General features: G+C 45.3%; 1 protein-coding gene across 5 annotated transcripts in view; it reads left to right on the top strand.

The window, feature by feature from the left end:
* The window catches only part of FHOD3 (formin homology 2 domain containing 3), a 501,308-nt gene that overhangs the window by 450,919 nt on the left and 33,630 nt on the right, over positions 1 to 16,759 (top strand). For all 5 annotated transcript variants that reach the window (XM_060283165.2, XM_030876573.2, XM_030876572.2 and 2 more), the window contains 3 exons: positions 597 to 758; positions 6,150 to 6,340; positions 12,086 to 12,278. In XM_060283165.2, coding sequence (XP_060139148.1) covers positions 597 to 758; positions 6,150 to 6,340; positions 12,086 to 12,278 — 546 coding nt within the window. The remainder of the gene's footprint in view (positions 1 to 596; positions 759 to 6,149; positions 6,341 to 12,085; positions 12,279 to 16,759) is intronic.

Here is a 16,759-nt window from a genome sequence, read left to right as displayed (position 1 = left end):
TTAAAATATCAGGGCCTATTTTTTCAAGCCTGTATCTTGCTATAAATAAGAAAACTTAGAAAAATAAGCACTTTATTCCTTGTGAAGCTTGGCTCCTCCCAAAATTGACTTTGGAGCTATTTTCTTCTACCCTGTTTTTTTCTTTTTCCCTTTTTTCCCCTGAGCTTATCACTTAAATATTTGTACTCATACACATTATAAACAAACTTCTTTTTGTTTGTTTTAATGGTCTCTCTTCGGCCAGGAAGTAGAAAAGCAGCAGGGAAGGAATTAGGGAAGTTGTAGATACCTACATGGCAGAGACCCCGCCCCCTTCGCCCTATCCCGGCACCCTGATTTAGGAGCAGAGCCCTGGGATAGTCCGTGGCTGATGGGCGTGGTGGGAAAGGGCTGGAGGCTCATTTTGCTCTCAGGGTGGCTGGTCCGTGTGGAATCAGCTAAGGATGATGGAGCGTGTGGCCTGAGATGCTTCGCTCACAGAGGAACTGAATATTGGGCTCCTTCAAGACAGCATTGATTCTGAAACCATTTGGACCTTTCTGAGAACCTGCGTGAAACTTGTTCTTCCTGTCTTTTATTGAATGTTCCCCAAACAGGCCAAAGCGTTTGAGTTAAGCTACCTCGAGAAGGTTCCAGAAGTCAAAGACACCGTGCACAAGCAGTCCCTTCTCCACCACGTGTGCACCATGGTGGTGGAAAACTTCCCGGACAGCTCTGATCTGTACTCAGAGATTGGGGCCGTCACCAGGTCAGCCAAGGTATGTCCGGGGCTCGGAAGAGCGGGCGAGCCTGTCCCCAGAGGCTGGCTCTGCATCAGTCATCTCTGCGGAGCACAGGCTCTGTTAACTAAAACGCCCAAGTAATGCTTGCACCCCCTGCTCTAGAGTTTGTGAATAAAGCTCGTCTCGTGCCATGTCTAATGGACTTTTGAGATCATTTTCCCATCTCTGGTTCTCTGTCAGATTCTTTCCTGCTGAGGTATGTGAAGCAAGCCTGCCATCCCAGTCAGTCCTAACCCTGGCGTCCCCTGTTCAGCTGCGTTACTCACCAGGCTGGCTTCTCCAGAGCAGTGAAATCACCCAGCTGGTTTTAGGTGGGCAAAAATGTGCACAAGATGCAGCTGGCCTCCTCCTCAAACTTCCATAGGACCCTGCAGTGAGGTGCGGAGCCAGGAAACTAAGGGCACGCCTGGCCCGCTGACCCCTACAGATTGGCCCTGCCTATGATCTTACACCGAGGGAACAGTTTTATAGGGCTATAAACAGCGTAGAGCATTGGCCCCTCAGCTGCAAACCCTTAAACTTAGTGCAGAGTTAAAATCTTCATGAGCTTATGGTTTAGTTGTAAGAGCTGGATAGCCAGCTGCCCCCGCTGCAGGAGCATCCCTGGGGCCAAACTACCCCAGAGGGATCCCAAACACAACAGAACTGGGAGATGTAAGGGTCTTGGAAGCAACAGGGAACTCACAGGGATGGGCTTCAGTAGGGCCAGGTCAGTGTGGAAGAAACTCCCAGAAATACAACCTGTCTGGGGAGCTGAAAGCAGAACAGTGTTTAGCTCTGAGACACATTGGAATCTAGCGATGAACATAGGAGAGACTGTGGTGGGCAGAGGGGGAAAGGGCTTTGCTAGGTTCCCCTTCAGGGAGCTTTCCCTCTCTCTGCCTTCTCCCACAGAGCTGGTTTGTGGGGACCTGGGGCCTGGGACCCTCCTTCACCTGTCTCAGGCCAGCAGCTGCCAGGTCCACTGAGCTGGGCGCCCTGAGCCAGCCTGACGGTGGCCCTGCCTTGAGGCAGAAACAGGCGAGGCCAGCGATCCTGCAGCTCTGAGAGTGGACAGACTTTTCTGTTTCACAGGCGCTCTCTCTGTATGTACTCTGTGCCAGGCACTGTTCTGAAGTCTCTAGAAATATTACTTCAGTGTTCCAAAAGCCCTTCTGAGTGTCCCAACGGGGGTCTTCTAGGTGCCCCATGAGCACCTTCTCAGAAGACAGTTTATTAGTAATAATTCTTGAGATAGAGTCTGCCTATAATTCTTGAGACAGGGCTTCTGGATCCCCTTCATTTGGTCCTGTTTCCAGAACGAATCAGTTCCCTTTTTACAAATCAGTAGTCCTTTGTTCTTTCCAGGGCCTTCTGCTGGGTGGAGCCTGCTTTTGATGAAAGTCGCCCTGGCCTAGGGGCCCTGACACCAGGCTGGCCCCCAGTGACTGCCCTGGGCCCCCTCAGTATCAGGCCTTTCCTTGCCTAAAGACTGGCTACACAAGCCAGACCTGCAGGTAGCTTCTCCCCATTAACCTCGGCAATTACGAAGGATGACTGTTGACCCAGGTCCATGTGACTTACAACAGGACGCCAAGAGGGCATCTACCACCACTTCTTAGCCTTTACTCCCAAAGTTCCTGGGGGCTTTGAGGGGCTCTTATGTGTAGACAGGTACAAAATCAGCTTCAAGGACCCCCAGCCCCAGCTGCATTCATTCCGTCCCCTGGTGTGTCACTTTGGGTGTCCTCACTGCAACCCACGAAGAGCAGGTTACTTTGGCATCTGGAAGAAAACTGTCCCACCAGGGGCTGGTGGAAATGAGTGGAGGTGGGCATAGCTCTGGCTGCTCCTAGAGGGGCAGCCGGGGGGGACTCACAGGTGTGTGCAGAGTGCTGACAAGTTATGTTAGCTTTCAGAGAGCGACAGTGAAGTGTGATCACTGACTTGACCCCACGGCTCCAGGAGTGGAGGCAGGTGACCGTGCAGGCTCTTCTTCCTTACATTTTTACCCGCATGTATTAGTTATCTACAGCTGTGTGACAAATCACTCCAAAAGCTAGTGGCTCAGGATAATGTATTAGTTTCCTAGGATTGTAACAAAGTATCACAAACTAGGAGCTTAGAAAAACAGAAATAATTTGTTCCCCAGTTCTGGAGGCCAGGAGTCTGAGATCAAGGTGTTGGCCAGGTCAGTTTCTCTTGAGAGAGAACTCTGTGCCATGTCTCTCTCCTGGCTTCTGGTGGTTTGCTGGAAATAACCCCCATCTCTGCCTTCATCTTCACATGGTGTTCTCCTTGTGTGTCTATGTCCAGATTTCCCCTTCTTATAAGGATACCAGTCATATTGGATCGGGATCCACCCTACTCCATTGCAACCTCATCCTAACTTAATTACATCTATAATGACCCTGTTTCCCGATTAGGACACATTCTGAGGTACTGGGAGTTGGGACTTCAACATATGAATTTTGGCAATAGGAAACATTATTTCATGAGTGGTTCTGTCTCAGGTTCTCTCCTGGGGTTTCAGTCAACATGTCAGCTGAGGCTGCAGTCATCAAAGGCTCGACTGGGGCTGGGAAGTTTTTCCCATGGTGGCTCACTCATCTGTTAGTTCTTAGAGAGAGGACTCAGTTCCTTCCCAGGTCGGGCTCTCCCAGGGCTCCTTGAATGTCCTCATGACTTTGCAGATGGCCTTTCCCCAAATATGTGGTCTGAGACAGAGCACACAGGAGCTCCGGGCAGAAGCTCTTCCCCATTTATGACCTAGCTTTTACATTCTATTTGTTAGAACCAGGTCACTAAAGCTGGCTCACATTCAAGGGGAAGGATTTTAGGCTTTACGTTCTGAAGGGCTGAGTGTCAAAGAATTTGCTGTTAAAGCACCAGACTACTCATACTGTGTGTTTTCCCTGCCCCATCCCTTCTGCAGCCCTGGCTCTCGTCCCTGAGTTGGCCCGCTCCACCCCAGACTAACTTGATAAGACTTGACTACCTCACAGCACGGTTCCATGTCCTCCTACACACGGAAGGTGGCCCATGTGGAGCAGTCCTCAGGAGAGGGCTTCCTGGTGAGGACTTCCTTCTCACAACAGAAGGCCAGGCCAGCTCTCTCCCTGGGGTGGCATTTTTTAGGGACAAACCTAGGCTTAAGGCATGACGGTTGAGAACTTAGACTCTGGAGCCAGAGAGATGTGGGTTCAAATCCCAGCTCTACCACTAACCAGCTGTGTGGCCTCTCACAAGTTCCTTAACCTTTCTGTGCAACAGTTTCTCCCCCATGAAGTGGGGCCAGTTACAGGATCTGAGGCCATGAAGTAACTGTGAAGACTCAGATCATGGTGGTTTCGTCAGCCCCAGGAGACAGCCAGCTGAGGCAGCCTTCTAGGTCTCCTCAAAAGGTGCTGCATTAAGCTCCACCCTCAAACACCTTTCGGTCAAAGGCTCTCCACCTGGTTTCCATTGGCAGTGAGGTCACTTTTTTCTGCCACTACCTTTAAAGGCTCACAGTGGATTCTCTTCCCTGAAAACCATCTCTAACGTGGTTTCTGCCCGACCGCTCTGTGTCCACTGCAGTGCTGGACAGGCGTCACCTGGTTAGACTGTACCAAGCTGCTCAGTACATTCTGAGCTGAACTGAAGTTACTACGCTTATTAAAGTTATTACAGACATTGCGGATCAAGGTTGCTGCTAGATGCAAATGAGGACAGGTGGCGAAGCTATGATTAGACCTGTTACAATTGGCATCAAATCTCCTAGACCTCTTAGATATTATGTGTCAATCCCAGACCATCTGGAACCCTTTCTAGACTTATTCTTTGAAATATTCAGTCCTTCTTTTCGAAAGCTGCATTCCGTTTTCTTTCAGGTAGATGCCAGATTTTTTCTCAGCTCCATCGTATCATAGGAAAATGGAGCTTTTCTAATCTGGATCCAGAATTCCTTTGTTTTCAGGCAAATTATTTTTCTCAAAGTTCCACAGTGCTCGCCGCTCACCTGAATCCCCAGCCTCTGCCTCAACTTGCCTTCTGTTTTTGGCACCATAGCACCCAAGAAATCCAGGACGTGTGAAGTCTTGCCTGGCCCCTTGGGCATCTCCTATGCTCAGCGTACCTTCATCCTGTTTGGTGACAGATCTTCTCACGGATTCAACTTTTGTTGACTTGGCCTCCTCCATTGTCTTTCTCAGGGCGGAGCTGGAGGTCTGAGGTCACTCCAGCCAGTCCCCTTGGGCACTCGCCTCCAAGCCTTGCTCTGGTGACCACAGTCACGGCATCTAAGCGATGGCGGCTTACCTCTCCCCACCTTCTCTTTCTCCTCCTGACCTTTGTTTGCCAGGCTCTCACCCTTTCCCACCATCTCTCACTCTCCATCCCCCTCAGTCCCCTCCCTTCAGCTCACCAATTTATCTATTTCTTCCTCCCCTCCTAGCCTTTTCAGTTTCTTTCCCCTATCTCACATCTCCCTAATACCCTCAAGTGTATTATTTCACGGCTAACTCTCTGATTCCCATAATTTTTAGTCTAGAAATTCTATCAAAGCATTCTTTTAGAAAGCTTCATCTCAGTCCACTTTAGTCAATCCAAATTGGTCCCACTTCCCTGAAGAGCAAAGTGAATGTTCTGTCACATCTGTTCTTTGTACACATGGTTTGCATCTGCTGGCAGATGGGATGGACCACACACCCCGATACTCACCCAGACACAGAGGCCTGGTGGGTTCTGTACATACTCAGAGCTCGGTGACCACCTGTCTGTACTATGAGCCTCCTTGGGAACAGCAGGTTGGTCTCTTTCCGCATTGATCTTTGTCTTCTTCATACCTGGGAGGGGGACCGGCATGCACTAGTTTTTCCCTGAGTGTTGTTTGAATGAGAGAATGAATGGATAAATAAAGTAATTTGTCCCACAATGTAAAAATGATCATGGTGAAGGGAAGCTCTGGCTGCCCCTTAACTGGCTCCAGCATATCAAGGCCATCCATGTAGGACTATGGTGCATTCCTCCAACCTCAAGTGAAATATCTAAAGAAAAAGAGAGCTCTGAAAAATTTTATGAGATATCTGCTCAGTTCATCTTGTACTAGATTCCTTGATATCATGTTTTAATTTACAGTTCCCAAAGACTTTCTTAAGATTTCTTTCCAAATACGGCAAAAAAAAAAAAAAAGATGACACTGCGTTGAGTTCATTTGGAGAAGTTTTATTACTAAATAATTTGATGTCAAGACATGTGGATAATTTTTAGGCCATAAATATGTTTGTATTTCAAGATGTAAATTGGGTTTTGATGTTTGTTTCTTCCCAGAGGCAGTTCCGTTTCCTGGGTCAGGTTGATGTCCGGTTATTTCATTGCATTTGGTAATGTTCTCTCTCTGATTTTCAGGTTGACTTTGATCAACTTCAGGATAATTTATGTCAGATGGAGAGACGATGCAAAGCTTCATGGGATCACCTCAAGGCAATTGCAAAACATGAAATGAAACCAGTTTTAAAACAACGAATGTCAGAGTTCCTAAAAGACTGTGCAGAGAGAATTATAATTTTAAAGATTGTCCATAGAAGAATAATTAACAGGTGAGTGGATTGAGGAGCTTATGCAAACATCAGTAAAACGGCATGTTGAAGATATTCTGCAAACCAAGATCTGAAGGTTAAATTTACTAACATCGTCCTGTAAGTTCTTGGTACATAGCAAGTGCACCTTTTATGGACTTTTTTGTTTCATGAGCACTTAATTTTTCTCAAACACACACACACACACACCAATAATATGATGCCGTTGAATCTTGAGATGGGAAGGAATCTCACAGATGCTGTCATCCACAAATCCTACTCGATCAGGAATTGCATCTGTAAGATCTCTGGCAAGTTGGCCCCTGCATCTTTGCATCTGCCTGAACAGTTCTACCTGCAGAAAGTACACATCCTTGGAAGGCAGCTTGGCTTGTTAGGAAGGTTCCTTCCTCATATCAAGCACAGCCTGCCTCCTGAGACCTTTCTCTCACCGATTCTCAGACGGCTGCTCTGTGCTGCAGCCCTCCTAGAGACAGCCTGGGTCCCACCATGGGTCCCATCCTCTGGATCAGCCTTCCTTCAAGTCCCAGGATCCATGAGGACCCTGGGAGACACAGCAGTGATGTGTCAGGCCTTGCCTGACTACAGGGAGGCTGGCTGGGGTCTGGGACAGCTCCATGGCTATCCGGGGCCGTCTCCCTTGTAAGTGGTGGCAGCACCAGGGCTAGGTCTTCCAGCTCCCCAGGTCAAGCCATTTCCTGCTAGGCATCCCCCACTTTCTTCCCCTTTGTCTTGTCACAGAACATGGTTGCCGGTCCCTCCCCCTGGTGTCTGGGTCTGCGTGCTGTGTGCTGGGCCTTGCACCTTGGTGAGCAAATGCTCAGGCCTACAGGCTGCGGTTTCCCTGGAGCAGGTGCTCTGATAACAGACCCTCTGAAACAGGCCTCCTTGCAATTCTGTTAAGGGAGCCCTCCCTTGGGGTCATCTAAACCACAGGCTTTCCCCAGAGAACTGCTCTTCAAGCCCACTCCCACTCTTGTGCTTGAGTACTTTATTATTATTTTTAAACAAATGTATGGTATTTTCATTTATCCCTGTACATTTCACATTTTTTATTATTTTTGTCTCTTCCCCCCTGCCCCGTACTCTGTCTTTCCTTCCTTCCTTCACCTTTCTTGAACCCATACAGAACTTTGAAAACACCTCATTCTCTTGTCTGCCTGTGAGCCCTCTCTCAGCTTGTGGCACGTGCTATTTGGGTGATCACACCTCCTGGGTCTTGATCCAGACTTTTCTGGGCGGGGGGTGGTGAGGGTAGTCTTTAAATGTTAGACTGGATAGGAATAAGGAACAGAATCTTCCCTCCAGGTTGACAACTAACCATTACTCAGTACTTTTGGAATTTAGTTGTTCAACTGTAAATCCCCCTCCCTGTACTTCATCTGGACCTCACAGCTGCCTTCGGGGTAGGAGGATCTTATCAGAGATTTTGTCAAATTTCTTACTACAAGCAAAGTACACCCTGCTTTTAACATGGCTAAAAAGGGGAGACAGAGAGTGTAAGCTGCTTTGGCCCTCCAGGCTTTGTATGATACAAGCAATTTCCAACTTAAAACTACTCAAATAAACAAATAGTTTCCATTTGGAATGGCAGGAAACTGGAGCAGTTTTATGAAAGTCTTGTAAAGTTATTATGCCTGGTCACAGTAACCATCTTATCCCAGACAGTTTAAGACTCAGCTTGGTCATATATCTGTTCCTTAAGCTAGTGTGTGTGTGTGTGTGTGTGTGTGTGTGTGTGTGTGTGTGTGTGTGTGTGTGTGTGTGTGTGTGTGTGTGTGTGTGTGTGTATGTGTATATATATGGCATGTGCGAATATGTATGTTATGCATATGGTGTTTGCTCTGATTTTCTCCCTGGTAAGCTGGTTGCCCAGATGCTGGTTGCTCTTGTGTGACCTGGATCCCTGATGCTCATTATTGGACACCCATCTGGCCGCCCACCTTCTTTGCTCCCCTCTGTCATGGAGCTAACGGGGGCAGGTGCTTCCAGCTCCCTTTCCTGTCTGACGCCCCCCCACCCCCGCTTAGTGACTCTAGTGACCCCTCTTAATAAAGGAGCAGAAAAAAGAACTTAGAGACAATTCTCTTTAGGCAAAACCTGACTTTCAAACTGTTGCCTGGCTAAGAACATCTTGTTCTGGATGTCCAAACCTGCAGAGTAACCTGCCCTTTTGCGTTGCTGCAGTGAGAGCCAGTCCCACTCTGGATGTACAAACTGACTTGCCAATTCCCATGGAGTCACTGGGCTGCAGTTACACCGTGGCAGGCACTGCAGAGGGGACCAGGTGAGAGTGGGGAGAAATGCCTTCCTGAGAGGCACGGAGAACTACAGCAAGGACCTGGCATTCCCCGGGGAGAGACAGGTGGAAAACAAGCGAACACCCACACTGGCTTCCCCCCGGTGCCCCCAAATCCACCCCTCCGGGCCAGACACCCTACTCAGTGGCACACATGAGGAAAAGGGCGGAAGGTGGAACATATCACAGATGTTTGGCTTGTGCCTCACGACACTGATGAGGGGAACCAGCCCCTCCATAACCGTAAGACCTTCTTGTCATGTGTTATTAAAGTTACAAACTCAACTAACAAAAATCCCTGAAATGTTTTACTCCCTTAAAGGCATACCCACTTTATTCTTCTGAAGGAATGCCACAGTTTCTTTCCTTTCAAAGGTACATCTGAATCTTTTTTCAGGTGTGAATTTTACTTGCTGCTTATTACTCTCCCCTGTTTACAAAATATATACAGTAAGTCCCCTACACACAAATGAGTTCCGTTCCGAGTGTGCATTCCTAAGTCCAGTTTGTTCGTTAAGTCCAACAAAGTTAGCCTAGGTACCCAACTAACACAATCGGCTATATAGTACTGTACCGTAATAGGCTTATAATACTTTTCACACAAATAATACATACATAAAAAACAAACACAAAAACAAAGAAAACACTCTTAATCCTACAGTACAGTACCTTGAAAAGTACAATAGTACAGTACAACAGCCTGCATACAGGGGCTGGCACGCATGTTCGCATCTTTGAAAGCAACTTGAAGGTTTGTGTGTAGGGGACTTACTGTACTTGAATCATATCTCCAACTTATATGTTAAGATTGGATCCCCTCTAGATAAAAACAATGTTCTGGAAAGCAGAGGTTAAGGAATCTTGAGTAGTACTTATGTATAAAAGAGGACCCAGCTGTGGGCTGATTGATCCTCCCTTGATTCCTCTTACACACAGATCTTGAGTAGTGATAAGTGGCAATGCATGTGTATATTACACTATCCTATCCTGATATATATAATATCATGCCATATCTCCAGTATATAATGTCAGGCAGTAATAAGAGCCAGGAAGAAAAATTAAGAGTGTAAATGGGATAGGGAGTGATAAGGACATGCTGTTTTATGCAGGGCAGTTAGGGGAGGCTTCTCTGAAGAGGTGATATTTGGGCAGAGACTTGTGGGGTAAGAGAGCCAACCAGGCAGCTGTCTGTGGCAAGAATGTTCTGGGCGTAGGGAAGAGCTAGCACTGGGTGCCTTGTTAGGGCCTGTGGTCCTCCCAGTGGAGTGGCCACCCCGCCCCTCCTTAGAGTCCCTGCAGGCTCTCAGCTCAGCTGTGTCCCCCGAGGGTCCCCTACACACCACACTGGGGGCCTGAGGCCCTGAGGTGGGCTTGTTCAAGGAATCACCAGGAGTCCTGTGTGTCTGGCGTCCTAGGCAATGAGGTCAGAGAGGTAGCGGGGCCAGTTTTGTGTGGATACACCAAATATTGTTTATTCATCTGTTGATGGACATTTGGGTCGTTTCCACTTTTTGGCTATTGTGAATGATGCTGCCATGGAATTTGTGTAGGTTTTGTGTGGACCCATAGTTTCATTTCTTTTGAGTAAATGTATAGGAATGAAATTGCTAGGTCATAGGTTAACTCTGTGTTTAACTCTTTAGAACTGTGTCTTTTCAACCGCAGCTGAACCATTTTGTGTTCCCACCAGTACTGTGTGAGGGTTTCAATTTCTCTACATCCTCACCAACACTTGTTATTGTCTGTCTTTTTTACTACAGCCATTGTAGTGATTGTGAAGTGGTGTCTGAATGTGGTTTTGATTTGCATTCCCCTAATGACTAATGGTGTTGAGCATCTTTTCATTTACTTATTAGCTGTTTGCCAATAATCTTTTTGGAAAGGTCTGTTCAAATCTTTTGTCCATTTTTATTTGTCTTTTTAGTGTTGAGTAGTAAGATTTATGTATATATTCTGGATACAAACCCCTTATCAGACGTGATTTGCAAATATTTTCTCCCATTCTTTGGGTTGTCTTTTCAATCTTGAGAGTATCCTTTGAAGCACAAAAGTTTTTGATTTTGATGAAGTCCAGTTTATTTTTTTTCTTTGGGTGCTTATGCTTTTGGTATCATATCTAAGAATCATTTTCTAATCCAAACTCATGAAAAGTTATACTTTATGTTTTCTTCTGAGTTTTATAGTTTTAGCTAGCATTTTTGGTTTTAAACAGCATTTTTTATCCCCCTTTAAATGCATGTCATATGCTTTCCTTTAGTATTTTTCACAAAAAGAATAAGCCACTGTCCTTCATTTGAAAAATAAACCAAACCCCTATTCAAGCTGTACAAATAAGAGTGATCAGAAAAGTTTTTTTATACAATTAATGGTATCAGTTATATAATACTGTTTATTCAACATAAAAATTATCCTCTGTCTCCTACTATCTTCTTTCTCATTTCCTTAATACCTAAAAATTGGGAACTTCTTTGTTCATTTAATTTCTTTTCCAAAAGTTTTAAGTAGATAGAATCCAGTAATTTTTAATTTATATACTAAATAGCTGAAATAAATTGATTTAGGGCTGCTTGTTTGTTGTGTCCTAATTAAATTAAGATTGCATATAATATTGCAAGAAAATATTTCAAAATATTTACTTTAAGCATCTTTTTACAAGTCACGAATTAACATGTTATTCAAAATATGTTCATGTCAATTCCACGTATTCATTAAAGTGGGTTCCCAAAAAATTGCTAAGCTACATTTCTTTATCCCTTATTCAGTTTTCATATGATCTAGAAACTATGCAATATTTTTCTTAAAATAGTACTTTATCATTTTTCTTATAAAAGTGTTACACACCAGTTTTGGGACTTTCCTGGTGGCACAGTGGTTAAGAAAATGCCTGCCAATGCAGGGGACACGGGTTCGAGCCCTGGTCCGGAAAGATACCACATGTCACAGAGCAACTAAGCCCGTGCGCCGCAACTACTGAGCCTGTGCTCTAGAGCCCGCGAGCCACAAATACTGAAGCCCGTGCACCTAGAGCCTGTGCTTCGCAACAAGAGAAGCCACTGCAAGGAGAAGCCCGCACACTGCAATGAAGAGTAGCCCGCACTCACTACAACTAGAGAAAGCCTGTGTGCAGTAATGAAGACCCATTGTAGCCAAAAATAAATAAATAAATAAATTTATATTAAAAAAAAGCTTTACACCCCAGTTTTAAAAGACATTAAAACACAGGTAAGCACGAAGAAAAGGTAATTAATCTCCTGAAATCCCACCACCTTTGTCAGTGAGAAAGTGAGTTGAACTTGATTTCTGGTTGCATTTTCATTCTTCAACCTCAGAGCCCCAAGAATGAAGAGCATGTCTTTGGCTGATTGGTTTTTTACTGAAAGTTTGCAGGCAACTGATTTTTGTTCCTTAAACCTGAAGCCCTTGCCACCGTTGTTTCTTCACTGCAGGTTCCACTCCTTTCTGCTCTTTATGGGTCACCCACCTTATGCGATTCGGGAAGTGAACATAAACAAGTTCTGTAGGATCATCAGTGAGTTTGCACTGGAGTATCGCACCACCAGGGAAAGAGTTTTGCAGCAGAAACAGAAACGGGCCAACCACAGAGAGAGAAATAAGACCCGAGGGAAGATGATCACTGATGTAAGTTTCATGAAACCAGTTTCTTTATTTCATTTCTTCTGAAAGTCTGATCAACCATAAACCTCTCTACAGGGGCTTCCCTAGCGGTCCAGTGGTTAAGACGCCACGCTTCCAGTGCAGGGGGCGTGGGTTCAATCCCTGGTCAGGGAACTAAGATCCTGCATGCCGCACAGCACGGCCAAAAAAAGGAAACAAAAACATAGAACTAAGATATAAATTAAGGATGCGTGGCTGGTGGAGGAACTTTAACCCACCACACAATTAATTAACTTGGTGTGTTGTATGATGCTGATGACTTTAAATGCTTGATTCCATTTTCAACCTTTGCAATGTGGATAGAATGGAAGTGGAGAAGAAAAAATACAAGAGGCCCGTGTACAGCAAAAAATAAAAAATAAAATAACGGCACTTATAATAGGAAGACAAATGTACTTATTTGGGAATTGATTCAGGATTTTAATAATCACAATGATACTATGTAACCAATCAGCTGACACATGGACCACCCATTCTAGGCATCCGAATGGAGAAATAATTGATGTGGTTGCTCAAAGACATAATCTGATGGGCTCTTGGCAGTCCCTTGAGTTTGAGGGTATCAGGGTGGAAGGAGAGCCCAGAGGACAGTGAATTCATTCAGCAGGAGTTCCCAATAGCCCCTTGGGGGGCCCTGCACACTTGCATGCCTCCCCTGCTCCTGGGCTCTTCCCCCATCTCTTCTACTTCAGCCCTGAGCCCACCCACACCACGGGTGCAGTGGGAAAACATCAGATGGGAGATGCTTTGTAAGTGGAAGGCAAAGCAATGCATAAGGATGCCAGAGACAGACAAAGACACACAGTGCAGATGCCTCTCTAACGAGCCTTTATGAAGTTTAGCCCACCTTTATATATATCTGAGCGTCATATTGCCTCTCAGTGATCCAGGGACTGGATAGGCAAAGGAGTAAGCCATAGGGAGTGGCATCATCCTGGGGTTGCAAACCTCTGCCGAACCCAAGTCAGGCAGATTTCTTCCGGGAGGAATAAAATCACTTAAGAACTCACTGAGGCTGCCTTATGTGCCAGACGGGTGTTCACACTGTAGGAGAAACAGAAGACATATGGTTACTATCCACGTTCCTGAGGGTGTAACTTTCTTGGATGCATTACAATTTTGTTACCATTTTAAGGCATTTCTAAGGAGAACCAGGGACTAATCCCCTCACCATTCACCCCACCCTTGATCCCTTGTTTCCTTGGAATTTTCTGGACCCTTAGGGAGCGCTCAGATCACTTTTCTGCAGAATGGACCCTTTCTACAGACTGTTCTGAAGGCCAGTGCCATCAGCTGAGTCTTCTCTCTCCTCTCCTGAAATCTGGGTTCAATCGGATCTTCAGCTTCCTGGAGGACAGCAACTAAGGAAGCAAACTGAATCCATTTGGGCAAACTATAGCCCACATTTCATTCCAAAGTATTATTTTTAAAAGTTTTAAAAGGGAAGTGCTTATGTTTGTGGAAATGAAACATACTGGAGGGTGAAAAATACAAGACCAATATGCATATGCTTATAGTTATGAAAACACACCAGAATTTCTTGCCAAATTCTTGAGATTTTTTACAGATCCCACTAATTTTTAAGTTCTGTCCTTCTCTGAAAATATTCAGTATTACTATTTATAAACAGGGGTAAATGTTTCTAGAACTGGATTCAAAAATACTTAAATTCTCATTAAAGTCTGGACAGTGCAGACTTTTTTAGGGTTCATCCTCAAGGTAGTCCCTGTTTTTAGTGGTCCAAGTGGCACCATTCATGTAGAGAGATTGCCATCTGCTGGAAAATTAGGACACTGTCACCCGAAGCAAAGTACTTAGCTTCAAGTTTTTCCAACTCTCAATTAGGCGCCTATCGTGTGCCCAGAAAGCGGCACAGGGCATCTAGGAAGATGTGAGTGCAATAACAGACAAGCTTGTACCCCAAAGATGTCAGGATCTGGGTAGAAAACAACATATATGCACAACTTAGACCACTGAAAACAAAACCACTTAATAGAGAATCACGGAGCCCCTGAGCATTAGAGCTGGAAGTGATTTTTAGAGAAAACTGTAGTAAGTCATTTTTAATATAGATGCTGAATAATGATGGTGGAAGTGGTTGCAATTAAACAGAGATGACTTTAGAAAAAAACATTATTTTATAAGACACAGAGAAGTCTGGGTAAAATCTGAAGACCCTGCATTCGTAGCCCCACATCTGCTTTTGTGTGCCTGTCTTTCCTCTTCTTTCTCTGTTTCTGAATATGCAGAAGGCTTCCTTTCTTACAATCCAGGAGTCCTGCCATGTAAGGTTCAGTGAGAAACTAAGTCATTCCTTGTTCCTTGTGGCCCAAACTAGTTCCAGGCAAAATGGTGACACAGACAAGGCAGCACAAGGTAAGTGTGGCCTTTTCTGCCGTCATCACACCCCAGATGAGTGGTGAGAATGCAGGCTATCCATCCAAGGATTCCCACAGCCCAGCCAAGGACCGTGGTCATCCTGGGTGAGACTTAATCTCTCCCAACCCCAGCTTCCTTTTCTATGAAAATGAAATGCCAGTGACTGGGGGATATCAAGAGGGCTAGAGATTTGTATGTGCAGCACCTTGCATGTGTGCTAATTGCCAACAAAATGCCAGCCAGCTGGTGAAATAAAGAAGCTCTAAGGTTGAAGATGGCGGAGTAGAAGGACGTGTACTCACTCCCTCTTGTGAGAGCACCAGAATCACAACTAACTGCTGAATAATCATTGACAGGAAGACACTGGAACGCACAAGAAAATATACCCCACATCCAAAGACAAAGGAGAAGCCACAATGAGATGGTAGGAGGAGCGCAATCACAATAAAATCAAAGCCCATAACTGCTTGGTGGGTGACCCACAAACGGGAGAAACTATACCACAGAAGTCCACTGGAGTGAAGGTTCTGGGCCCCTGGTCAGGCTTCCCAATCTGGGGGTCTGTCAACAGGAGGAGGAATTCCTAGAGAATCAGACTTTGAAAGCTAGAGGGATTTGATGGCAGGACTTGGACAGGACTGGGGGAAACAGAGACTCCACTCTTGGAAGGCACACACAAAGTAGTGTGCACATTGGGACCAAGGGGAAAGAGCAGTGACCCCATAGGAGACTGATCCAGACCTACCTGCTAGTGTTGGAGGGTCTCCTGCAGAGGTGGGGGATGGCTGTGGCTCACCGTGAGGACAAGGACACTGGCAGCAGAAATTCTGGGAAGTACTCCTTGGCATGAGCCCTCCTGGAGTCCAACATTAGCCCCACCACAGAGACCTGCTAGGCTCCAGTGTTGGGTGGCCTCAGGCCAAACAACCAACACGAGGGAACCCAGCCCCACCCATGAGCAGTCAAGTGGATTAAAGTTTTACTGAGCTCTGCCCACCAGAGCAACACCCAGCTCTACCCACCACCATTCCCTCCCATCAGGAAACTTGCACAAGCCTCTTAGATAGCCTCATCCACCAGAGGGCAGACAGCAGAAGCAAGAAGAACTACAATCCTGCAGCCTGTGGAACAAAAACCACATTCACAGAAAGATAAACAAGATGAAAAGACAGAGGGCTATGTATCAGATCAAGGAACAAGATAAAACTCCAGAAAAGCAACTAAATGAAGTGAAGATAGGCAACCTTCCAAAAAAAAAAATTCAGAATAATGATAGTGAAGATGATCCAGGATCTCGGAAAAAGAATGGAAGCAAAGGTTGAGAATGTGTAAGAAATGTTTAACAGAGACCTAGAAGAATTAAAGAACAAGCAAACAGAGACGAACAATACAATAACTGAAATGAAAACTACACTAGAAGGAATCAATAGCAGAATAACTGAGGCAGAAGAACGGATAAGTGACCTGGAAGACAGAATGGTGGAATTCACTGCTGCAGAACAGAATAAAGAAAAAAGAACCAAAAGAAATGAAGAAAGCCTAAGAGACCACTGGGAAAACATTAAATGCAACAACATTCACATTATAGGGGTCCCAGAAGGAGAAGAAAGAGAGAAAGGACCCAAGAAAATATTTGAGGAGATTATAGTTGAAAGCTTCCCTAACATGGGAAAGGAAATAGCCACCCAAGTCCAGGAAGCACAGAGAGTCCCAGGCAGGATAAACCCAAGGAGAAACACGCTGAAACACATAGTAATCAAATTGACAAAAATTAAAGACGAAGAAAACTTACTGAAAGCAACAAGGGAAAAGTGACAAATAACATACAAGAGAACTCCCATAAGGTTAACTGCTGATTTCTCAGCAGAAACTCTACAAGCCAGAAGGGAGTGGCATGATATACTTAAAGTGATGAAAGGGAATAACGTACAACTGAGATTGCTCTACCCAGCAAGGATCTCATTGAGATTTGACAGAGAAATCAAAAGCTCTACACACAAGCAAAAGCTAAGAGAATTCAGCACCACCAAACCAGCTCTACAACAAATGCTAAAGGAACTCCTCTA

This window comes from Globicephala melas, chromosome 13, assembly GCF_963455315.2.
Source record: "Globicephala melas chromosome 13, mGloMel1.2, whole genome shotgun sequence".
Lineage (NCBI taxonomy): Eukaryota > Metazoa > Chordata > Mammalia > Artiodactyla > Delphinidae > Globicephala > Globicephala melas.
This window is presented reverse-complemented; position numbering and strand designations above follow the sequence as displayed.